General features: G+C 39.1%; 1 protein-coding gene across 5 annotated transcripts in view; it reads right to left on the bottom strand.

Annotated features, from left to right (window-relative positions):
- CEP295 (centrosomal protein 295) overlaps positions 1-16797 on the bottom strand; it is a 50277-nt gene extending 33480 nt beyond the window's left edge. For 4 of the 5 annotated variants that reach the window (XM_036221476.1, XM_016158674.2, XM_016158673.2 and 1 more), the window contains exons 1-5: positions 16660-16797; positions 4118-4248; positions 3162-3362; positions 1811-1935; positions 994-1087 (exon numbers count right to left, since the gene is read on the bottom strand). In XM_036221476.1, the coding sequence (XP_036077369.1) occupies positions 994-1087; positions 1811-1935; positions 3162-3362; positions 4118-4248; positions 16660-16795 (687 nt within the window). In that variant the 5' untranslated portion in view covers positions 16796-16797. Of the gene's footprint in view, positions 1-993; positions 1088-1810; positions 1936-3161; positions 3363-4117; positions 4249-7208; positions 11638-16659 lie in introns of those variants that run through there. The other variant, XM_016158675.2, reaches the window with a different exon arrangement.
- Between the last annotated feature and the right edge of the window lie 6038 nt (positions 16798-22835).

The raw sequence follows: 22835 nt of genomic DNA on the forward strand, positions 1-22835 counted from the left end.
CATATTTGCCAAATCACTTACACAGATACTGTTTTGTTTCCTTTTTGTAAATTTTTGACTTTGGCTTGTTAGGAACATTAGGAATTATGACAAAGGTAATCAAAAAAGGCATCATGGATAAAATGCTGCCTTTTAAAACAGTACTGAGGGAGTGACTGAAATCTGACACTTCCATTTGAATCTTGTTGGATCAAATGTTACATAGCAGATGGCTTAACATAAAAGCAGGAAGGCTGACAAACTGAAAGGCTTAAGAGGCAAATATCTGGATTTATGCTGATCATGCACCATAAAATATACTTGTATATACAACTACATTAGACATCCCTGTATTTGTATGTTGTTTTCTTTTCTATTTCACTTTTAGATAAAAATATCCAAATAGTCATCTCAATAAACCACAACAAGCTAATGTGAACAAGAAAACCAATACCTTTTCAAAATAATTTTCACTTTGGCTTTTTTTCAAAAATAAGCTCCAAATCACAAAAGCACACATTCTACTCTCATAAAGAGACCTCTCTCATTACTTTGTCATCTTGTATACATTTATTAACTTATCTGAGCCTAATTTCTTTATATATAAAATGGTATCTATGTACAAGGGCCAAATTCTGAATGTGGGAAAGTGAATATAGAGTAAATAATCCATTTTTTTTTCAAATAAATAAAGGGCATTTAAAAGGGGGGGGGGCAAACTATTCCATTTGAAAAAATCAAAAACATAAGTTTTAAAATAATAAAAAGACATTTTGAGACAACTGGGGAAAACAGAACATAGACTGGGTATAGGTGGAATAATATTAATATTGTGCTTTAAAAAAAGTCCTTACCTCAGAGTTACATAATAAAGTATTTACAGATAAAATATCTAGCATTATTTTTAAATACTCCAGATATAGTCACGTGTTACTTCTACAATTTAAAAGTTAAATGATATTTTGATCTGTACTGAATTATAACCTAGTTCTTCTAATATTCAAAGTAATTCACCTCAAAAAGAGTTGGAGGAGGAGGTGGCAGACTTGTAATTTTGGCAGATCTCTCTTTTTCCACAAGCAGTGCTTCCTTTCGAGCTTTTATATGCCTGAAAAACAAGAGGTGTATAAATTAACCTTTCAGGCAATAATACAGTACAACCCTTAGGGTTAAAAATATAAAAGTCATAGGATCTCAAGAAATCCTCCAGTCTGATCCCACAGGCTAAGTATCCCATTTAATGAGTCTATACGCAATGGATAGGTAAAAAAAAAAAAAAAAAAAGTTTACCAAGTAAAAGATGCATCTAAAGTTGTGAAGTTCTATAGTGAAGACTGACCCAACAAACATCCATGTTCCTTAGTTTAGGATAGTTTAGAGTCAATGTTGATAAAGATGGGTCACTGAATAAAATGACCACTGCTGACTGATAACAGGCTCTTTCATTTTTATGCAAAATATGCAAAAATACTCATTAAGGACTTCCAAAGAGTCTACACCTCTTTTAATGTTATTAAATCATGCTGATTTTTTTTTTTTCCTTTTTTACCTCAGAAGCAGAGAGATTCTGGTTGGCATACACTTTGAACTGGCCATATATTTCTATAGAAACTTAGTAATTGTTGCTAAAGTCAAACTGGAAAAGAAAGCTCATGTTACTATGTTCACCTAAGCAAACCACTCCCCCCACTGCATTATTTTTAAACCAAGTTAACAAACTCAACAGATGTACAATGATTTTTATTTAATATCTGCTTAAACAATATTCATGCAGCCTCTACTTCTAGACAACCAGTTTTGGTGGAAAATATGGTAAAAATTATCACTTTACCAGGTTTTTTGTTTCATTAACATTTCTTTTTGATTTTTCTGTACTTTTAAGGCTTCTTTATGCCTCACTTCTGCTCTTCTTCTCCTCTCTGCTGCCTGCTCTGCCAGAGCATTCAAATCAGGTTCCTAAAAATATATATTTCTTAAAATGTCATGTTAAACAAGATTAAAGTATTACATACAGTACAACCCTTGGTTGGTTCCTCAGTCACGGCAAAAATAATGAAGGTGGTATTCAAATGACTAAAGTTTAGTAAACACTGCACTAAAGTATCAAGTTAATGGTGGCACAAATAAAACTACAAAAATCTGATGTCAGAACTTAAGGTTATTCCTAAAAACACAGACTAAAACCGGAGACCCAAGGAACATATTTGATTGCCGCATTCTTTAAAGACATTTTTTTTTTCCCCACTAGCAGTTTGATATCAAGGACTTCCCCTCTTTGGAAATAGCTTGTTTATTTTGTGTGATTATCTCTGGAACTGCAATCTAGCACAGGCATACCCCGTTTCACCGTGCTTTGCTTTCTTGTACTTAATAGTGCATTTTTTTTTTTTTAAATAAATTGAAGGTTTGAGGCAACCCTGAATTGAGCAAGTCTATCAGAGTCATTTTTCCAACAGTCTCAGATGATGGTCAGCACTTTTTAGTGTTAAAATATTTTTGAATGAAGGTATGTACATTGTTTATTAGACATAATACAACTGTACACTTAATAGACTATAGTATAGTGTAAATATAACATTTATATTCACCGGGAAACCAAATAATTCCTCTGACTAGCTCTATTGTGGTGGTCTGGAATGAAACTTCAATATCTCTGAGGTATGCCTGTATTTTCCAACCATAAATCACCCTAAACAATAAAATAAGGCTAAAAAGCAGTGTTAAATAGAGTTAAGTTCTACTTTGCATTTCTGAAAGTCATCAAAGAATTTTCACTATCTGTAAATGAAATCTATACATTCAACTATACAGGTTTCAGAGGTATGAGGAATGATAACAAAATGGGAAATTTGAATCCAGCCTACTGAATATGTCCAAAATGCTTAAAATAACAACTTCTGATTCAGAAAGTTACTATTTTATTTACCCTTATTATCAGGACTGAAAGAGAATAAAGTTAATTTAAACATAGCAGGTAGACAGATTTTACTTAACATTACTCTTACTAGGAAATGAACCTAACGGCCTTCTTAAGTTACATTAAATTTACAATAAAGGTTCAGGCCGCCCCAAGCAAATTCTATATTAGAAAACATTTTTATCACGCAAGCATTTAACAAATATAATTTACTTTTAACCAATATCATTACCACAAAGAGATAATCAAATAAGTGTTCACTTACATTTTCTTTGGCTCGTTGATGTCCCTCTCCCATATTTCTTAAACTTGCCAAATAGAGTTGTTCCAAGTTTTTTATTTTCTGAGTTTGTGATTCTTCCCATTCTGTCCTTAACGCCTCCGCCAAACGAATAAATTGCTGATTTCTCCTCTGCTTTATATCTTCTCTTATCTGTAAAGCAATGTCCCTTTCCTGTTCTCGAACCTAAAGAACGAATATTTAACAGATTATATGAAAGGAAGCTTAAAGTTTTTTGAAAAACTATTTGGAAATAAGAAATTAAATAAATTCTCTTTAGGTCTATCAATTCTCTTGATATTATGTTAGATAAGATCTATGTAAAGCAAAAAATCCAAATGGTGTAGAAATGATTAGTAATGATTCCCTCCCCCATCAAGCCTAATGGTAATGCCATTATCATTCTAAAAACCTAATTTAAGAGGCTAAAAATGGTTAAGCATGATTCGACAAAATTTATAGCTAAGATAGGAACGGATAGAGCTAGCATTCCATATCTGTGGTATATCATCCCCAATTCTAGGCATAATGGCACCTAAAACATGCTTCACAAAGACTTAACTTACTGTAAAAAGACTTCTTGAAAGATCTACTTCTTAATAAATTTTTTCAGCAGCTAATAATCTTCCTAGTAAGTCTTCTCTAGTCATTCCTGCTCTAATCTTCATCAGTTACATATAATTTAAAAAATATTTAAAAAACTATTATCCAATAATTATTGAGTCAAATAATCCCCATCCTCAAACTCTTCCTTAATCTATTTACCATTTCAGCTTATTTCTCAAATGTTCCAAAAACTAGTTAATATGCAAGAACAAGAGCGCTTGCACAGCCAGAAAAGGTTTTAAATGCGACATTTTATTTCGAACACTCTAATACAAAAAAATACTAATAATTTGGGGAAGACAAAGAATTGAAATTTTGTTTCAAATAAATTTTACCTGTAGCAATCTCAGTTTTCGTCTTCTTTCATAATCTTCTTTTAAAATGAAAGCTTCCTCATTAGGACTCAATCTCAACTTGCCAGCATTTACTTTTCTTTTCATTTCTGTGCTCTTTACATATAAAGGTTCTGAATTTGAAAAAAGAAAAATGTCTATTAAAAGAGTGTAGCAAAGATGAGAGTGATTTTTAAAATACTTATTAACACATTTGACAATTAAAGGGCTATACACATGAAAATAATTTGGGTAAACAAAGTCCAACTAATTTATAGATATCAGTTATTAATTTAGCACTTCAATTAGTGGTTCTCATATGGATGGAAACTATCTATATTCCCACCTATAGCAGATGATTATTTACTTAGAGTATCTGAGACCTGACTTATTCCTGATTGGGATTTCCAGAGTTCACTTAGCTTAAATGTAAAAAAGCACAAAGGGTTAAAAAGATGTTAACATAGCGTAAATGTTTTCACAAGTACAATTTTAACACTCTAGACCTTAGTTAACTTCTTCATAACCAGCAAGACTTCTGTAATTGCAAGAGTTTCTGATACTTAGATTCAACTCCCAATCTGCTGTATGTAACCTGATCACCAAGTGTCATTGCATTGTATAAAATCACATCAACTCCTGAACAGTAAAAAATTCTTCAATAATTAAAAGCGTGATTGTTTCAGCATTTTATTTTATTATGTTTCAAGTATATAGTATATTGGTTAGACACTTACATAGTTTATGAAACAATCCCCCCGATTACTTATCACCCTCTGGCTCTACGCATAGCCATTATATTATTGCCAACTGTATTCCCTATGCTGTGCTCCCCATCCCTGTGACCATCTATCAACTACTAATTTGTACTTCTTTAACCCTTCGCCTCTTTCACCCAGCTTCCCAACCCTCCTCCCCTATGGCTTTACTGTCCTCTATATTTGTGAGTCTATTTTTTATTAGTTGTTCTATTTATTCCTTAGAATAAATTTAGTCTGCATATAGGTGACATCATATAGTATTTATCTTTCTGACTTATTTCACTCAGCATAATAATCTCTAGGTCCATCCATGTCATTGCAAATTATAGAATTTTTCTTTTTTTTTTTATTGCTGAGTAATATTCCATTGTATATATCAGCAGTCCCCAACCTTTTTGACACCAGGGACCAGTACTATAAGAATCTAATGGCTGATGATCTGAGGTGGTGATGCTACTAGCACTAGGAGCAGCTCTAAATACAAATGAAGCTTCGCTCCTCATCTGTGCAGCTTGACTCCTAACAGGCCACAGACCGATACCTATACATGGCCTGGTGGTTGAGGGGCCCTGGTGTATATGAACCACTGCTTCTCTATCCAATCAACCACTGATGGGCATTTAGGTTGCCTCCATATCCTGGCTATTGTGAACAGCACTGTCATGAACATAGGGATGCATAAATCTTTCTGAATTATTGTTTTTGTTTTCTTTGGATAAATACCCAGAAGCACAATAGCTGGGTCAAAAGGTAGATTCATTTTTAATTTTTTGAGGAACCTCAAGACTGTTTTCCATAGTGGCTATATCAACCTGCAATCCCACCAACAGTGTATGAGGGTTCCACGTCCTCACCAACACTTATTTTTTGATTTATTGATGATGATAGGCATTCTGACAGTTGTGATTTTAATTTGCATTTCTCTGATTAGTGACCTTGAGCTTCTTTCCATATGTCTACTGACCATTTGTATTTTTGCTTTGGAGAAATGTGTACTCAGGTCTTCTGTCCATTTTTTTAATTGGATTGTTTTTGTTGTTTTTGTTTAGTTGTATGAAATCTTTATATATTTTGGATATTAACCCTTTATCAGATGTATCATAAGCAAATATCTTCTCCCTTTCAGTAGGTTGTACAATGGTGTGATTTTAAATGAATAATCATTTAAAAACTTCCTCTTGGAACAATTCTGTTGTTTTGATGAGTCAAATGTTTAGATTCCCAGTTCTAATTTTTCCAGTGGTACTGTTTATACTCTGGTGTTCTCACTCTCTTCCCTAGGTTAACGTGCCCCTATTCAAGGGAGTTTGCTGGGGAGAAATGGAAAGAATACAAGGATCTATAAGTTTCTGTAACTTGAAAACCCTCCTCAGGTGATTCTGATAGCTCCTCGTTCCCATTACAGCCATTTCCAAAAATTAGATAAAATCAGCATATGACCAAGGTCTGACTTGTCTGAGACAAGTCAATATTTCTCAGATCCTCTCACAATGATCAGGCAGGCAAACTGGGTACTTGGATACTTACATCTCTCTCAAGCTAACTTAAGCCCCACTTCTCCAAGACACTGTTCTCTAGTAATTCTTGCTCCACTCACCCATCCACTCATTCCTGACCTGCCCAACTATTATAACCTTCAACTTCATATGGGGACTAACTTTATGTTGTTGTGGTGTTACTTTCCTCTAGTTTTTCATCATTTACAGTTTGCCCTTTCTAGTTATGAAGACGAATTTTCCACTCAAATGGCTAACCTTGTAATCAGCTCTTTGTTCTGCTTCTGTAGACAGGCTTGCTGCAGAGGCCAAAGGGCAGAGTGATCTCGATCAACTAAAGGCTCACCCTCCCCTTTGATTGTTCTGTCTAGATAACAGATGTATTGCCTAAGTTCTTGTCTGAAAATCTCACGCTCTGTAACTGCCTGTAGCCCATAGCGACTCCCTATGGTCTGTAACCGCCTGAGGACAAATCAACCTGTCAGCTCATGCCAACTATAACGGCAAAGATAAGCCCATAAAGAGCAAAACTGCCCTTGAGCTCCAGGCCCAGATCTTTAGAGTGCTAGCTCTTCTGGGACCGCCCTAACAAACCTGAGTTCTCCAACTCTCCAAGTGGTACTTGGTTTCTCACTGGTCTGATTTCACAACACTTCTGCAACATGTCTGGAGGCCCCAGCAAGATTCCAACCATACCGGTCCTTTGAGCTACTGGCTCCGAGATGAACGAGGAGGCATGCCACCTGACCGTATTCCAGGTTCTCGTTCAGATTGGCACTCCAACTCTCCTGAGGCCAAGCTCCCAACCAGACTCGAAGGAGAAACAGACTAACTCACCAGGACTGGTCACAGGATAAGGTTAAGGCGCCAGGGCTCGGCATCCTAGTCAGGTCCCATCTCTGGACAGAAGAGGAGCTTGATCACCTCCTAAGTCTCTTATTAGAAGACACAGGTCAGGGTCTTCCTAGCAGGGGAAGACATCAGGGTCTTCTCAGGCAGGAAGACAAAGGGGGAGGCAATGTTTTAACCTGGTATGTGAATGAGTGAGCGAATGGGCAGTCTGGGCAACTTGACTCTGTCAAGTAGGAATTTGTGGCTCCACGGCTGGGCACCCTTAAGGTCCCCTAAAGGCCAGAGAGTCTGAGTGGGCTCATCTGCAGTTCAGTGGTATACGGCATATGGTCTATGGCAGCACTGGACTAGGGTCCGATCGAGTCACAAAGCTGAGTCTGCTATGGTCAAGCATCACCTAAGCTCCTTTAGGATGCAGCCAGATGAGCGCCTGAATGGTCTCCTCTCCGGAGGTGGCACCCACCCTTGTTTGTCTTTGCATCGCCAACACAGGGAGGGATACACAGCGGGGAGGGGGCAATTAATTACTGATTCGACTTAAGAACTGTCTGTCTCTAAATGGCCCTTTAGACATAGGGTTCCTCTGTCAAATTATTTTCTTGAAATTTTAAGGTCTATTTCCCCCTCTGTTAGGAAGCTTCCTAAGGCAAATATGAGGGAAGGTTCCTCTAAGCCTCTTAAATTGTATGTTGAAAAAATTTTAAGAAAGGCTTCTCAGGATTACGAGGTCGAGTTGACCCCAAGAAAATTTCGTACTCTTTATGGGCTTGAGTGGCCTGCCTATGGGTTAAGATGGCTTTCGTAAGGGACCCTGGAGCTTCCCACTGTTAGAGCTGTGTACCGGGTAGTCAGGAACCCCTGGACATCCAGACCAGTTTCCAAAAATAGACTCATGGTTACAATTAGCTACTGCAGTGCCCGGTACTGCGCAAATAGGCAGGGACAGAGTAAGGTATTTGTGGCCTGCCCGACTTGAGGAAAGAACAAGGAAGAGCCAGCAAAAGACATCCAATTTATTTTAGCCACCTGCTGTACAATTATTGAAAAGGACCACATTCTAACAGTGGCCTGTCAGGAGGCAGATGAGGCCTTTGTTAGGAACCCCCAAGGCCATGCCCCTGAACAGAGGTAGTACCTTTAGTGGATCCTGGTTGGAATAATACCCAAGAGGGAATAGCCAGATGTGCCAAATTTCTAGAGGCCCTCATGGGGGAATGAAAAAAGGAATACGAAAGCCGTGAACTATGAGAAATTTAGAACCCTTACTCAAGAAAAAGACAAGAACCCAACCAGCTTTTATAGCTGGCTGGAAGAATCCTTTAGGAGATATACTAATGCAGACCCCACTTTCCCTGCAGGGTTAGTTTTGTTAGGCCAGCATTTTATTAGCCAGTCAGCACCTGATATCAGATGCAAGCTTCAAAAGCTCGCCTTCATGGTCTATAACATTCAAGATCTTGAAAAGGGAAAAAGAAAACAGAAGAAGGAAAAACGACAAGCCAGGACTATGGCTGTCACAATTGGCCAGGCCCTTGGTACCTGACAAGTATCCCTTAAGAGACCAGGGAATAAGGAGACATTGAGTTCTTGCTTCAAATGCAAGAAAGTAGGATGTTGGGCATAGGACTGCACAGAAAAGCCGCTGAGCCTCTGTCACACATGCAAAGAAACCAGTACTAATCCCTGGCATTGGAGAGTTGACTGACCACACTCCCAGAGAGAAGGGCGGCCAGCCAACACCCTAGTAGCCCAGGTCCAGGAACTATGTGACTGAAGAGGCCCAGGGCTATCCTTGCCACCCTTGCCCAGGAATGTGATCATCACTACCAAAGAACCCTGGGTAACTCTGGACGTAATGGGTAAGCAAATTCAATTTCCTTTAGATACATGGACAACCTATTCTGTTCTCCCTGCATTTGCAGGAAAACTATCCTCACAAACTACGATTATCATAGGAGGAGGAGAAGGCAAGGTCAACCATTTTACTCCACCACTGACCTGCCAATTTGAAGATGAGATCTTTCAGCAGGAGTTTTTAATAGTTCCAAGCCGCCCAGCTCCCTTGATATTTTAACTAAATTAGAAGCAATATTACAACTCAGTGCAGAACCCCCAGTCTTTTAATGCTTCAAAAATCAGCTAATATACCAGAAAACATTGACCAACAAGTTAATCCAGTGGCTTGGTGTAATGGCAAGCCTGGACAAGCCAGGACTGCTACGCCAGTAAAAGTTCAGTTCTGTGCTCCTTCACCAAGACCCAGACTTATTAGCTGGCCCACTGAAAGGAGCACCTTCTCAGAGATCTTGGTAATCAGGAATTTTCTCCCCCTTCATCCTCAGACTGTGAGGGGCAAACGAGTTCTCTTGGGACCCCATCTATTTCATCGCTCCCTGAGGAAACTAGTTATGCACCCTTAGGGAAGTTACAAATGCTAATGATATGGAAATATGAGTATGTGCATGATCTCTGATCTTTATTTGTTTATATGTAATATGGCAGTTCACTTGAAATTCTAATTATGATGGAAAGTAAAATACGTTTTTGGTAACAGAAGGTATGAAGTATGATGATATACTTTGAAGGAAGCTGAATGAAAGGTATTTGTCTTAAAGTTGGTTATTTCTGAATGAGTGAGAAGAGACAAATTGAAGGGATGAGGAAAGTTGTAGGTTTGTGAAATCTTGAAAGGAAATTTTCAAAATTAGAGTTGTGTTTAAATATTTCTTAGACTACTGGTCTGCAACTGATGTTACGGGAGTTTTCTGAGTCGAAAACAAGGATTCCGTACTCCATCAAAATAAATTTCTGCATTTTATGTTGCCTTAACCAGTTTTCTGAGGCTTTTAGAGAATATGCTAACATTGGCCCATAGTCTGAGAGCCAGGCACACCTGGCTATACATGGCCTAACTCGAGCTGTGCCCAATATTCAAAAGGAAGCTTCAAAAGTTGAGGCCTGGACCCCAAACCCTGCAGAATACCTTGGTGCCGGAGGTCTTTAAGGTGTCCAATAACTGGGACCAGGCGGAGAAGGAAGCAGAGAACAAAAAGGTACACATTTAACTGCCACAATACAGGGATCATATCGAGGTAAACTTAGGCAATTAAAAAAAAAAAACCTTTCAGTCCTGGAGGGCCTTAATCTTGGTTGGCCTTGATTGGCATCATCCAGACTAGGGCATAATCAATGTGCAAACTATAGGAAAGATAAGGCTATGGTTTCTTTAAAAATTTCTACTATAACACCAGCAGAAAAATGCGTAACATTTACTAAGTGTACTAACCAATGTTTTAACATCTCAGATAATATGACCTTGAACTGTAGCTCCATTACTTCTGTAAAATATGCAAATGCACATGTTAAATTACCCACTGGATGGTTTCTTATTTATGGAAGAACTATTTATTCTTATGTTACTGCTAACAGTACTGGGGGACCTTGTTCCATGAGAAGACTAACTGTATTTATGCCTCACAAGTCTCCAACTAGGAACCGCAGGGAACTAACACTTGACTATAAGCTGTAATAGTGAACTACATTTATTTAGTCTAGCTGAATATACTGCTTTATCTCCATTTATTGTACCAGCTATGACTACTCTTTAAATATAGAAGTCAACAGAATAGCCCACTCCATGGCAAAAGCCTTAAATATAACTTCTCAGGCCATCCATGCCATGGGAGAAGAATTAGGACAGGTCAGAGAAGCTATCCTTGAAAATGGGGTTGCTGTAGACTACTTATTACTCAGACATAACCATGGATGTGAAGAATTTAAAGGACTATGGTGTTTTAATCTCTCTGACAACTCACGATTAACTGATGAAAAAGTGAAACAAATTCATGACGTCGTGTCCAATATTAGAGGAAAAGAATTTTCGGTCTTGATCTCTCCCCCCTAACTTCCTGGCTGCCCAATCTCACTGGGCTAAAGGAAGCATTTCTTATTTTCATTTTGTTTATCTTTGTAGGAGTTATCACTTGTTGCTACATCTATTGCCCTCCCACCTGTAGATGCATTGCCAGTTGGATACCTAAGACAAAACCAAAACCAAAGGGAAGAATCTTCTTACAGCAACAAAGCAATCAATTTCATCTTAAACTGGTCTCACAGATGTGAGATTGATCAAAAGAGTGGGGAAATGATACAAGACATCACTTGTAAAATTCTTAATCTTTTATTAGGAAATGATATGGAACATCTCTTGCAGAATTCTTAATCTTTTTAGTAAACTTAGTGAAGTTTTCTTCGTCCCTTCTTTGGGAAAAAGGCCCTCTTCCTCAAATCCTGGTAACTGCCCAAAACTGGTGACGCAGATTCTCTGGCTATTGATAAGGGTCATCTGCCCATTGTTAGCAGAAATGGTGTTAGGCCAGACAGGGCCCTTAGAGTCTGAGAAGGGAGGGGACTTTAGGCCAAAGGTCTTTTTACTCTTTAAGAAATATATTAACCAAGCCTATGTCCCTTTACTCACTTAATAGGCAAATCAGTAATAAAAATTAATAGATATATGATGTAAATAATCAGTTTGTATCTTCTTTTCCTTGTCTAGGGACTGAAGCAGCACTTCAGCAGGAAACCCAAGACTCCACCCTAAGGAAGAAAGGGAAAGAGCTCCATGAAACCCCAGTAGACAGGGACTATGATCCTTCTCAGCAGGAAGCAGATACGAAAGAAGAGATCGCCTGTCCCTCAACATCCATACTAATAGTTAGGGGGTTCATGGTTCTTAGAAAAGAGTTAGGCAGGAAAATTAGTTAGGGGGTTTCCGGGTCTGCCTGCAAAGACACTGAGGTCATCCTATCCTAGAAGGGGTCCACCCTAATCATGGGGGTCCTGGTCCAGATTATGGAATTGGGGATCCTGGCTTCTCCCACTTGCAGGTCTTCTCCTCACGCTCTTCATAGCTCTTTTATTTGATCCCTGTATCCTGAACTGTCCAGTTGAATTTGTTTCCTCATGTCTGGAACCCGTAAAGTTACAAATGGTGACATCTGGATCACCCTTATACCAGCCCCTGGGCCAAGAAAATCAAGAGGCAGATGCTCTATAAGAATTTAAAAGGTCATCAAAAGGGGGGGATTGAAGAGGAATTTTACACACAAATGGCTAACCTTGTAATCAGCTCTTTGTTCTGCTTCTGTAGACATGCTGCTTTCTGCATAGGCGGAAGAGCAGAGTGATCTCTAGATCAACTGAAGGCTTACCCTCTTTGATTGTTCTGTCTAGATAACAGATATATTGCCTAAGTTCCTGTCTGAAAATCTCATGCTCTAGAACTGCCCATAGCAACTCTGGTGCAGGAAAGCCCTATAAAAGCAAAACTGCTGCTGAACTTGGGACCCAGATCTTCAGAGCACTAGCTCTTCTGGGATTGCCACTGTACTAAACCTGAGTTCTCCAACTCTCCGAGTGGTGTTTGGTTTCTCGCTGATCTGATTTCACAACGTTTCTGCAACATTTTGACTCCTAACAATTGAAGAACAGAGCCTACAGTTTTATTTTAATACTCAAATTAATTTAATAGATAACGAATAGCAGGCAGTATTAGACATACTATGGAAGGATACTATTTTCATTAAAGTGTAGACAAAATAGGGGATAGAACTTGGGATCACCTACTGGGGACTAATACTTTCCCAGTGAATTCTCCATCAAAACACAAGCTCAGTGAGGGCAGGAATGGTCTTATTCATGGATTTATGTCCACAACCTAAAAACAGTGCCTTGAACAGGCACTTCATTGTGCTGACTAAAAAAAAAAAAAAAAAAAAAAAAATGACTCAGTGAATTAATACATGTCAAGTGCTATACAGGTATATTTCATTGCTACTGTTTTCAAATATATACCAAAATAGAATAATTGCTTGTATTTGAAAATGTTTTACAGTACATCCCACTTAGCTGATACTCACAAGGCTTTGGTAATAGTAGGTCGAGTGGTCACTGTTTTTCTTATTTTATACACAAAGAAATAAAGGTTTCTTGGTTTAAACGACTTGACTAAAGGGACAATATCTATTGGTAAGCCAAAGGAAGAATCTGGTTTCCTTATTCCATATGGCTCCAACTTTCAGAAATGCTAAAATATGTAAAGTGAGGAATTTTGTTTAAGCTGGTATTTTTTGCAAGTGAGGATTGAAGAACAGCAAAGAACTGAACAAAGAAAAAATCGGCAAAATTAAATTCCATCTTAACAATGGGTCTTTATTAATTCGTCTGAAGGTCTGAAAAATTCTTTCATACTGAAAGAAAGGAACCCTCATACATTGCTGGTGGGACTGCAAATTGGTATAGCCACTATGGAAAACAGTATAGAGGTTCCTCAAAAAACTAAGAATTGATCTACCATATGATCCAGCAATCCCTCTACTGGGTATTTACCCCAAAGACTTGAAAAACTTATATCCGAAAAGATATTTGCACATTGATGTTCATAGCAGAATTATTCACAGTGGCCAGGACATGGAAGCAACCAAAGTGTCCTACAATAGATGATTGACTAAAGAAGCTGTGGTATGTATATACAATGGAATATTACTCAGCCATAAGAAGAGATGAAATACTGCCATTTGTGACAACATGGATGGACCTCGAGATAATCATGCTAAACAAAATAAGCCAGACAGGAAAAGTTGAAAATCACATGATATCACTTATATGTGGGATATAAACCTAAAAGCAACAAATGAACAGAACAAAGACTCATAGACATGGACAATAGACTAGTGGTTACCAGAGGGTAGGGAAGAGGGGGAAAGGAAGAGGTAGACAGGGTAAAAGGGGTCAAATATGTGGTGACAGAAAGAAATTTAACTATGGAAGGTAAACACACAACATAAAAAAATTTTATTTATATATATATGTATATATATACACACATATATATATGGCATATTTATATGCACCTTACTGTTAAAATGTACAGCCAATGTCACCATAAAAAAATAATTTAAAAAATTCTCTCATACTGAGTTTATTATAACTAATTCCTGATAAGTCTCATAAAGGATCAGTAGAAAAAAAAGAGACACTATACTATAAAATTCCATTTATATGAAGGTCAAAAACAAGCAAGACTAATCCATGATAAGAGAAGTTAAAATGCAGGAGGTGTCACCTTTCTGAAGATTACTGACTAGGAGAGAACACAAAAGAGCTTGCTGGAAAGCTGGAAATGTTCCCTATTTTAATCTGCGTGATGGTTACACAGGTATATACACATGTACAAATTCTTCAAATGGTATACTTAGGTTTGTGTACTTTATTCTAAGTTATACCTCAGTAAAAATTTTTTTTCAGATTGTTTTGAGCATTCATCACCTCATTTGCCAGAGGATTATGGGAAAATATACATATATTTGTTATTTTCACCTCCTAAGATGTGATAAACTGTTTTCTCTTGTGTGTATGTGTGCGTGTGCGTGCGTGTGTGTGTGTGTATGTGTATATATATATATCTATATATATATTTTTTTTTAATTTGGAAATAATTTCAGACTTAGAACTTCCAACATCTCTAAATGGTAGCATCTTACATAACCACAGCACAATATTCAAAACCAGGAAGTTAACGATGGCACAGAAAAAGTTAAAATCTTAAAATTTCATCAGTGACTCCACTAAGATCCATTTTCTGGACTAGGACCCAATCCAAGGGCAATACATTCATTGCGTTTGACTGCTGTGGTACTCTGCAAGTACCAAGGTGGGATTAAACCCACAAATATTTTATTGGGGGAAATGGCTGTATGAGAAAAAAGGGGGAGAGTTGATAAAAGCTGGGTACAATTCAGACTTCTGTGCAACTCTGACCCTGAGCCGAGGGAGGAATTTGGGTTGATGCCTCTTAGACTGTCAGGCAGTCTAAGGAAGATTCTGCAAGACCTCTGAGGAGTTCTTAAGCCAAAATCCCTTGTTTCTCAGGAACAGGCCTGCTAGGCTGTTATTGGCTAGGAGCAGCCAATGGGAAGCGTTCATGCAAATAAACTTCATAATGCAGGTGACGAAGGTCTGTGAATTATATTCTCAAGGCTGCAGAGGTTGTCATGTCTCCTTCAACATCTCTAATGTGGGACAGTTTCTCAGCCTTTCTTTTCAAGATACTGCCATTTTTCAAAAATGCTGGACAGTTATTTTATAGAATGTCCCTCAATTTGCATTTAACCTTTTCTTGCGGTTAGAATGAGGTTATGCATTTTTGGCAAGACTGCAACCCTTCTCAGAGCATCACATCAGGAGGTAAATGAAATTAACCTGTTTCACTGACTATGTGAATTTTGATTAGGTAGTTAAGGCGTTATCTATCAAGTTTCTCCACAGTAGTTACTTCTCCTTCGTAAGTATCTGGCGGAGAAGTAGTTGAGGCTATATAAATTATGTTCATCAAACTTCTGTTCCCTAAGTTTAGTATTCATTAATGATTGCTGTCTGAAACAATTACTGTGGCGTTTATCAAAAGGTATTTTCTATTTCCATTATTTCTTCTACACTTATCAACTGGAATCCTACTTTATGGAACAGTTTCCCCTGCTTCTTCACTTGCTTAATAAATTATTTATATCAATATGGATTTTTAAATTCTATGTATTATTACTATCCAATAACAGAAAATACTACTTATCTTGCAAGATTCTGTTCTGATTAAATGGCATATGGCATATTGTAATCACAAAATTAATACTAGATTTAGACCCAATGTCACTTACAGCAGGAAGACACTGCCCAAGTTCTTAAGACACGTTGGTCTCCTTTTCTTAAACCATATAATAGGAGTAATAATACTTACCCCAATACGTTATTCTGATGTTATGTCACTTACTGAATGTGAAGCTGCCAAATGCTTTCTACGTATTAAAGATTTAAATGTTCCCTCACTGTTTTAAAAGCTCAGTTTGGGGCAAGACTTAATGTCTGCAAAATTAAAGGTGGGAGGCACCAAAAGAGAGCAAGCAGGCCTGAAAGGATTCCAGGCGGTGGTCTTAAACATCAACCAGAATTCAGACACGTCCTAGAGTGACCTTGGAGGAAGAAGGGGTAGGACGCACCGAGAAGAGTTAGCAGCAGCAGCAGCAGCAGCAGCAGCAGCAGCAGGTACAGCGGGGGCCCTCCCGGCTGCCCCGGACTTGGAAGCTCAGCGACCCCGCGCGACCAGACCCGGGAAGAGGGAGCAAAGGCCCACGCGTAAAGGCCCCGGGGCAGCCTCTCGCACCGGGGTGGCGGGTCTGGGTCGGGCCGCACCTCCTGCCCTGGAGCTCCTTAAAGCCGAGCCAGGGCCGGCGGCCCGTCGAGGCCTCAGAACCGACGGCCGTGCTGCATTCGCGGCGCCGCGCCCTCTCCGTGTCCCTTCCTTCCGAGCACACTCCCAGCTACCGGGCTTCGGGCAGTCGTGCATGTCCAGGGACGCGGGGAAGTCAGCTGGTCCGCCACTTACCTGAGAACCTGGAGCCAGGAGCCAGGAACCGCAGCTCAGACAGCGAAGGCCCCAGTGGTCGTCGCGGATCAGCTTCCGAACAGCCGTTCCTGCGCCTACGAGGCAGCCATCGCTGAGCCACCGTCACTTCCGTCATTCAAACCGCCCGCCAATGGCGGGGCCAAACCGCGGGAACCCGCCTAGTCCCGCCTCCCTCGGGGCCGCCGGGACTGCCGCGCTGGAAAAGCTCGCGCACGCGTGCGGGTACACGCCACCCGCTACGTAGAGCCCCATTATTTCTCATACCGCAGCTTTTAAGTTTTACATCTCTCTCAGTCTGCTTATTTCACAGACCAGGAGACAGAAGTTTAGAAAGGGAAAGGTACTCATACAGTAGCTTTGAGGGTGGCTTTAGTCTTAAGGCACAATAATGAAGATGCCTTGAGATTTCCATCCTTTTGTGTACTGAGAGCGCAATTCGTTTGTTACGATCATGCTACGGTTAGTTTCTGATTGCTTTCATTAAAGACCTCCAACTCGAAAACAGTGAACCATATCACAATCTTCTGTTCCTGCAGAGGTCTGACACACCTAGAACGCGTCAAGATTTATCTGCTATAAATAACATAATCAGGGGAAGAGTACAGGTTCGTATTTATGGAGCATCTATTATTGTGCCAAGTACAGTGCGCTAGGTGTAGGAGAGACATGGGTAAATGGATTATGGCCCTTATCTTAGATTTTGTGGTCTAGTTAAACAAACCAGTAATCAGAATTAGAAATGGGGGATAGGGGAGAGGGAAGTCACTGACATGAATTTATCTGGCTTCTTTGTGGAGAAGAGGTCACAGGGAATTAAGACAGAAGACTAAAGTCAGGGAAACCAGTTAGGATACAACTGCAGGAAGTGAAAGATGATCATATGGAGAAGGGAGAGAAGTGGGTAGGTTTGAGGCAAATAGGCCAAACATCAGGAATTGGTAGTTACCTAGGTATTTGGCAACTGAGTAAATGGAGATAACATCCTACTGCAACACAGAAAGAACAGGTTTGAAGTGGGACACAAGTAAGCTTTGAATACATTTGCTGTTTATAGGATATCTAGACAAAGGAATAAATTGCAGAAATGTTTAGGAGGCAAAATTAGCAGTGTTAACAAACAATTGTATGTGAGGTTGAGAAAAGGGAGAGTGAAATTAACCTTACAGGCCACTAGCTTGAGGAACAATGTTGATGATGGTGCCACCAACCAAGAAAGAAATCAGAAGTGGTAGTCAGTGAAGTGGGCAAGGTAATGAGCCCAGCTCTGGACATGTACTTCACATGCCCGTGTCCAGTAATGTACAGCAAGCAAATGAATACAATGTTAGCCCACAGAACTGGGTTAGCATATAGATTTGAACTTCCTTCCCATATGAGTAATAACCAAAGTTAAAGAAGTACACGAGATCACTTAGGGAGAATTCACAGAATGAGAAGAGCAATGAGCCCAGGACCAAACCGAGGAACACCAAAACTTAAAGGAGTTGGAGAAAGGAACTGTCTAGTACATGAAGAAATAGTATGACTACACTTCAGTTCTATAAAAGAAGCTGAGTTACAGAGAGGTTCAGTGACTTGTCCAAGAACACCGTGAAGGATGGAACCAGGACTAGAATTCATGTTTTTATACCAAATACTAGGGTTCTTCCTCCCTACCTCCCTCTTCACTTCCTGTTACCTTTCTTATGATGAGTAATTTGCTCATTCTGAACATATTCTTCAATAACCTCAACTCAGACTCAGAGATACGTTCCCACGCCCAACAAAAGAAGTGCCCTTTATTTCATGCCTTGGGCTATGTATAGTGCCTACCATGTGTTCAAAAAGCACCCAGCACATTCCTCATTATGGCACTTATCAGTTCTTATTGAAAAGAGCTGTTTATGGGCTTTCTATTGATTAGACTCTGAATTCTTCAAGAACCAGGAGTGCATCTTGTTCAGTTTCCCGTCATGTAGAACTTCTCAAATGTTTGTTGAATTAATTAATGATATGTTCCATTTTCCCAATCTACATCCGGGGCAGAAATTTTACAATTGGAAATTCTACCATTTTGAATTAAGGCTTATTCTGTTTTTAACAGGAGGCAATGAGGAATCTAGGGAAGCCCAGTGGGCTTCAAGTCAGAACATTTGGTTTAACATTGCAACTCTGAGACTTTCTAGCTGTAGAATATTAAGCCAAGGCCTTAGTTTCTGTTTTTGTTCTCTATTGTTGCCAAACAAACCACCCCGGAGTGTCCAAAATGGCTCTCATTACAGTGGCAGTTGATGCTGGCTGTCAGCTGAAAGTTCAGCTGGGGCTGTTAAATGGAGTACGTTCATGTGGCTTCGCCATGTGGGATGGACTTCTTACCAGCTGAGTTTTAAGAGGGAGTGTGGTAAGAGTCAGCATTTCCAGAGAAAGAAAGTGGAAGCTGCAAGTCCTTTTAAAGGTCAGGCCGAGAAGTAGTTATATTAAGTTCTGCCATATTTTATTGATTAAGTATCCCAAGGCCAGTCCAGCATCAACTGAAGGAGAAATAAACTCTATTTCTTAATGGAGAGAGTGACAAAGAATTTGTGGCCATCTATAATCTATCACCATTTCCTTAGTAATATTTGACCTGCCCTCTTCACAGAGTGGTTATGAGACTCAAAAGGCATGAATTACAAGAGAGTACTTTGTAAACTCTAAAGAGCTACGTTCATGTTAGATAATTTAACAGCTATTCTATTTTCTCTGTCCAGCACCTTTCTGCCCTCTTCTGGTACAGAAGAGGAAAATCATAGTTATTGACCTCCCTTGCCACTGGGGTTGACCCACAGATGGGTAAGCAATCTAAACTGGGTCAATCCGTGTTTCACGTGAATTTTTCTAATCTGAGCCAACAGGGATGAATATTTTCTCCTTGGGCTCATATTAGTATATAAAACTAGGGCTTCCCCGGTGCGGTTCCCTACCATGTAGACTCCCCCAAGCTGGTCTAGAAGAAAGAGTCTGACATTCAGCAAGGAACACAGAGAGAATTCTGACAGTGTTCAAATCCATGGATCCAGCTGTCCCTGACTTACTGATAGGAGCCATTAAGTTCCCCTCCCTCCCTTGTACTTAGGCTGCTTCAAATGGAAGTTTCTCTTTTTCTGCAAATTAAAAGATCCTGTAGATTTATATTTAGATTCTCATAGACAAACATCTGGGCATCTTGGGAAATAGTATAAAATAAAAGTTAAGATTTCGGACCTAGAGTCCAATGGCTTGGATTTAAATTTCCGGCTTAACAACCCTGTGACCTTGAGCTAGTTCTTGAAATTACCACAAGGTCAGTTTTCTCATCTTTAAAAGGGACATAGTAAAAGTGAGGGTTAGAGCTCTTAAGACAATGCCTGGCAAAAAGTGTGCAATAAGTGCCATCTTTTTGGCTTTCATTTTAATGCATTCATTTTAGACTATGGGAGGGGAAAAATCCCTTTTAAATGTATTTATTGCTGTTTTGGTTTAATTTTTAATTAGATCCTTTTGTAGTCTATAGGCCTAGAGAGAAGTATGTACGTTAAGCTTCTGGTGTTGTTATCCCGCTAGGACTAATGTTGATAAGCATTGAGCAAGAGGAAGAGTTGCCTCTAGGCAGTAATGGCGTGAGTGTGACTGGTCACCATGTGATGCTTGCTGCCTCATCTCAAAATGCAACTGAAGCTGCTGAGGATGGGAGCAGGATAAGATGTTTCTTTGATGGTAAAAGTTTCACTGTTCTGAGTTCACTTTAATCTTTATCCATATTCAATGTGAGAGACTGACATTAAAGGGGGGGGGGGAGAGCTTGATAATTCTCCTCTATAGAATCCAGAAGAAAGGAATCTCTGCAAGAATAGAAGTAATCAAACTTCCATCTGACCATCTGCCAACTGCCCTCATTCTGGCATAAACACCACAGAAGCTTAATAAGTGATAATATCTCAATAGGGTAATTTAGAGCTGTTACCAGGAGTGAGATTAAGAGTGCCCAGCAGGAGAGAAAAGATGGGCTGGGAAATGCTTTTAAAAGTTATAAATATATGTTTTAAAGTGTGTGAGTACATCCACGGGTGGGGAGGATCTGGGCCGTTCATTTAAGGTGAGTGAGAAATGAGAAGAGAGAATGAGGAAATTAATTGATTTTGTTTCAATTTTAAATCTTTTTCAACACATCACTAATATAGTTATTAATATTATTAATATTTATTAAACCGTAAGCAACTTTGGGTTACATACAGAGATGCCTAAACGAAAAAGGGAGAAAGTGGAGATTATTTACAACCCAGAAAAGTACATAGCAGTTGAAGAGAATTGGATGGGTTGAGGAAGAGTTTTGCAGCCATGGTCAAAAGATGTGAATTTGAACATCTGCCTTATTAACAGTTAATCTCTCTGAGGCTCAGTCTCTATCTATAAAGTGGGGATAAAAATACCTCAAATTTATTGGGCATTCTATGTGCCAGGAATATTAATATCCATCCTGTCTTAATGAGCAGTTGTAAAGACCAAATAGAAAAAGTTATAAATATCCTACATAAAAGCATATAAATAGCTATAAAAGATCATACTACAATTTGGCCACCAGTGAAGACTCAGGGCAGGCAACTTCTGCACTGCAGTTTTTTTGTTACTGCCATTTGACCTGATCCAGCTTTCATACAGCATGAACTGGCACTATTAGATCATATCAAAAATTATTTCCCTTTACCTGTGAACATAACAGTAATCTACACTCGTACTATTCAAATTGTGGTTGAGGACCAGAAGCATCCATATTATCTGGGAGCTTGTTAGGAATGCAGGCTCTCAGGCCCCACCCCAGATCTGCTGAACCAGAATGTGCATTTGAACTAGATCTGCAGGGAGTTTGTACACATGTGAAAGTTGCTCTACACAAAGTCGCATGTGAGGTAAATTTAGGACAAGATAATAGAACAGAAAAGAGGAAGTACATAGGTCATAGTATGAATAAGTAACAGAAGTAGACCATGCCACCATAGAAAATGAGGATAGTGGCTCCTTTTGCTAATGTAGTCCTCAGCCACTTTTGGTATTGGTATGAGGTGTGGTAGAAAGAGTATACTGGATTTAGTATTCTTATCCTTGCTCTGTCATTTACTAATTTAGAAAATCAGTCACTCTGAGACTCAATATCTTCATCTATAAAATGGAGATTAGAATATCTACAGTTTACATGAAGCATTGAGCACAGAACTGAGAACCCATTGTTCTTTTCTTCTTCCTTGATGGAGTGTGTCCAGGGGCTAAGAATATGATGGGTTGGTGTTATCTTTACGATGTATCATATTTCTTTTCATGGGAGCTCTCACCCAGAAACCTGGGATGTGTATATGTACTGAGCATCGCAACAAGGTGCTAATTATTTATTTATTAGCATTTCGGCTGCATTATATTCATTCATTCATTGACCATCTACTAAGTGCCAGGTACTTTTGGTTGAGAATTAACCAGATATTGAGAATACAGCAACATGCATAACAGACATGATTCTGCCCTTAAAATGTCAGTGGAGACATATGAATGGGCTCTTGTAAGACCAAGTGCTAAATGCATTAGCCTGTTCATTCTTACACACCCAGCCAACATCCTGTTCGAGCCTAAAGTGAGGTTCTCACATAACTGGTGAACTGAGGGCTAGGATTAGCAGAAAGAAGAGGGCAGTGACTATTAAGGAGACAATTGATGGGTCTTCTACCAGAAATCTAGCACATATGGTAAACGCTCTATGGTTTCCAGAATGGAGGAATTCTAGCTATAATTCTTTGGCACCAGGAAGAAGACAGGTGGGGATCTAAGATATTTTAACAATTTCAAAGGGAGTGATGTCTTGATAATATAATGCATATGGTATTATTGTGTTGGTTGGTATAAAATATTTACTTAAATTATTGTAGTTTGGTGAAACAGGCATATTGAAGGGAATTCTGCTCTTCTAGAACACTGCCAAGCACAGCTGACAGAATAAATTATGCTTGCTTCAATGTCTGTATGTTTAGACTTGTTTGTTCCCTCAGCATTCCAGAAAGTGGCGACATGGGACAAATCTTTTAGCCAGACGTTCCTCTTTAAGGATTCCTGCCCTGCTTAAAACCTAAAGTGACTCCCTTTTACATAACACATCAACTCCAAGTATCTCTTAA

The sequence above is a fragment of the Rousettus aegyptiacus genome, unplaced genomic scaffold, assembly GCF_014176215.1.
Source record: "Rousettus aegyptiacus isolate mRouAeg1 unplaced genomic scaffold, mRouAeg1.p scaffold_m13_p_5, whole genome shotgun sequence".
NCBI lineage: Eukaryota > Metazoa > Chordata > Mammalia > Chiroptera > Pteropodidae > Rousettus > Rousettus aegyptiacus.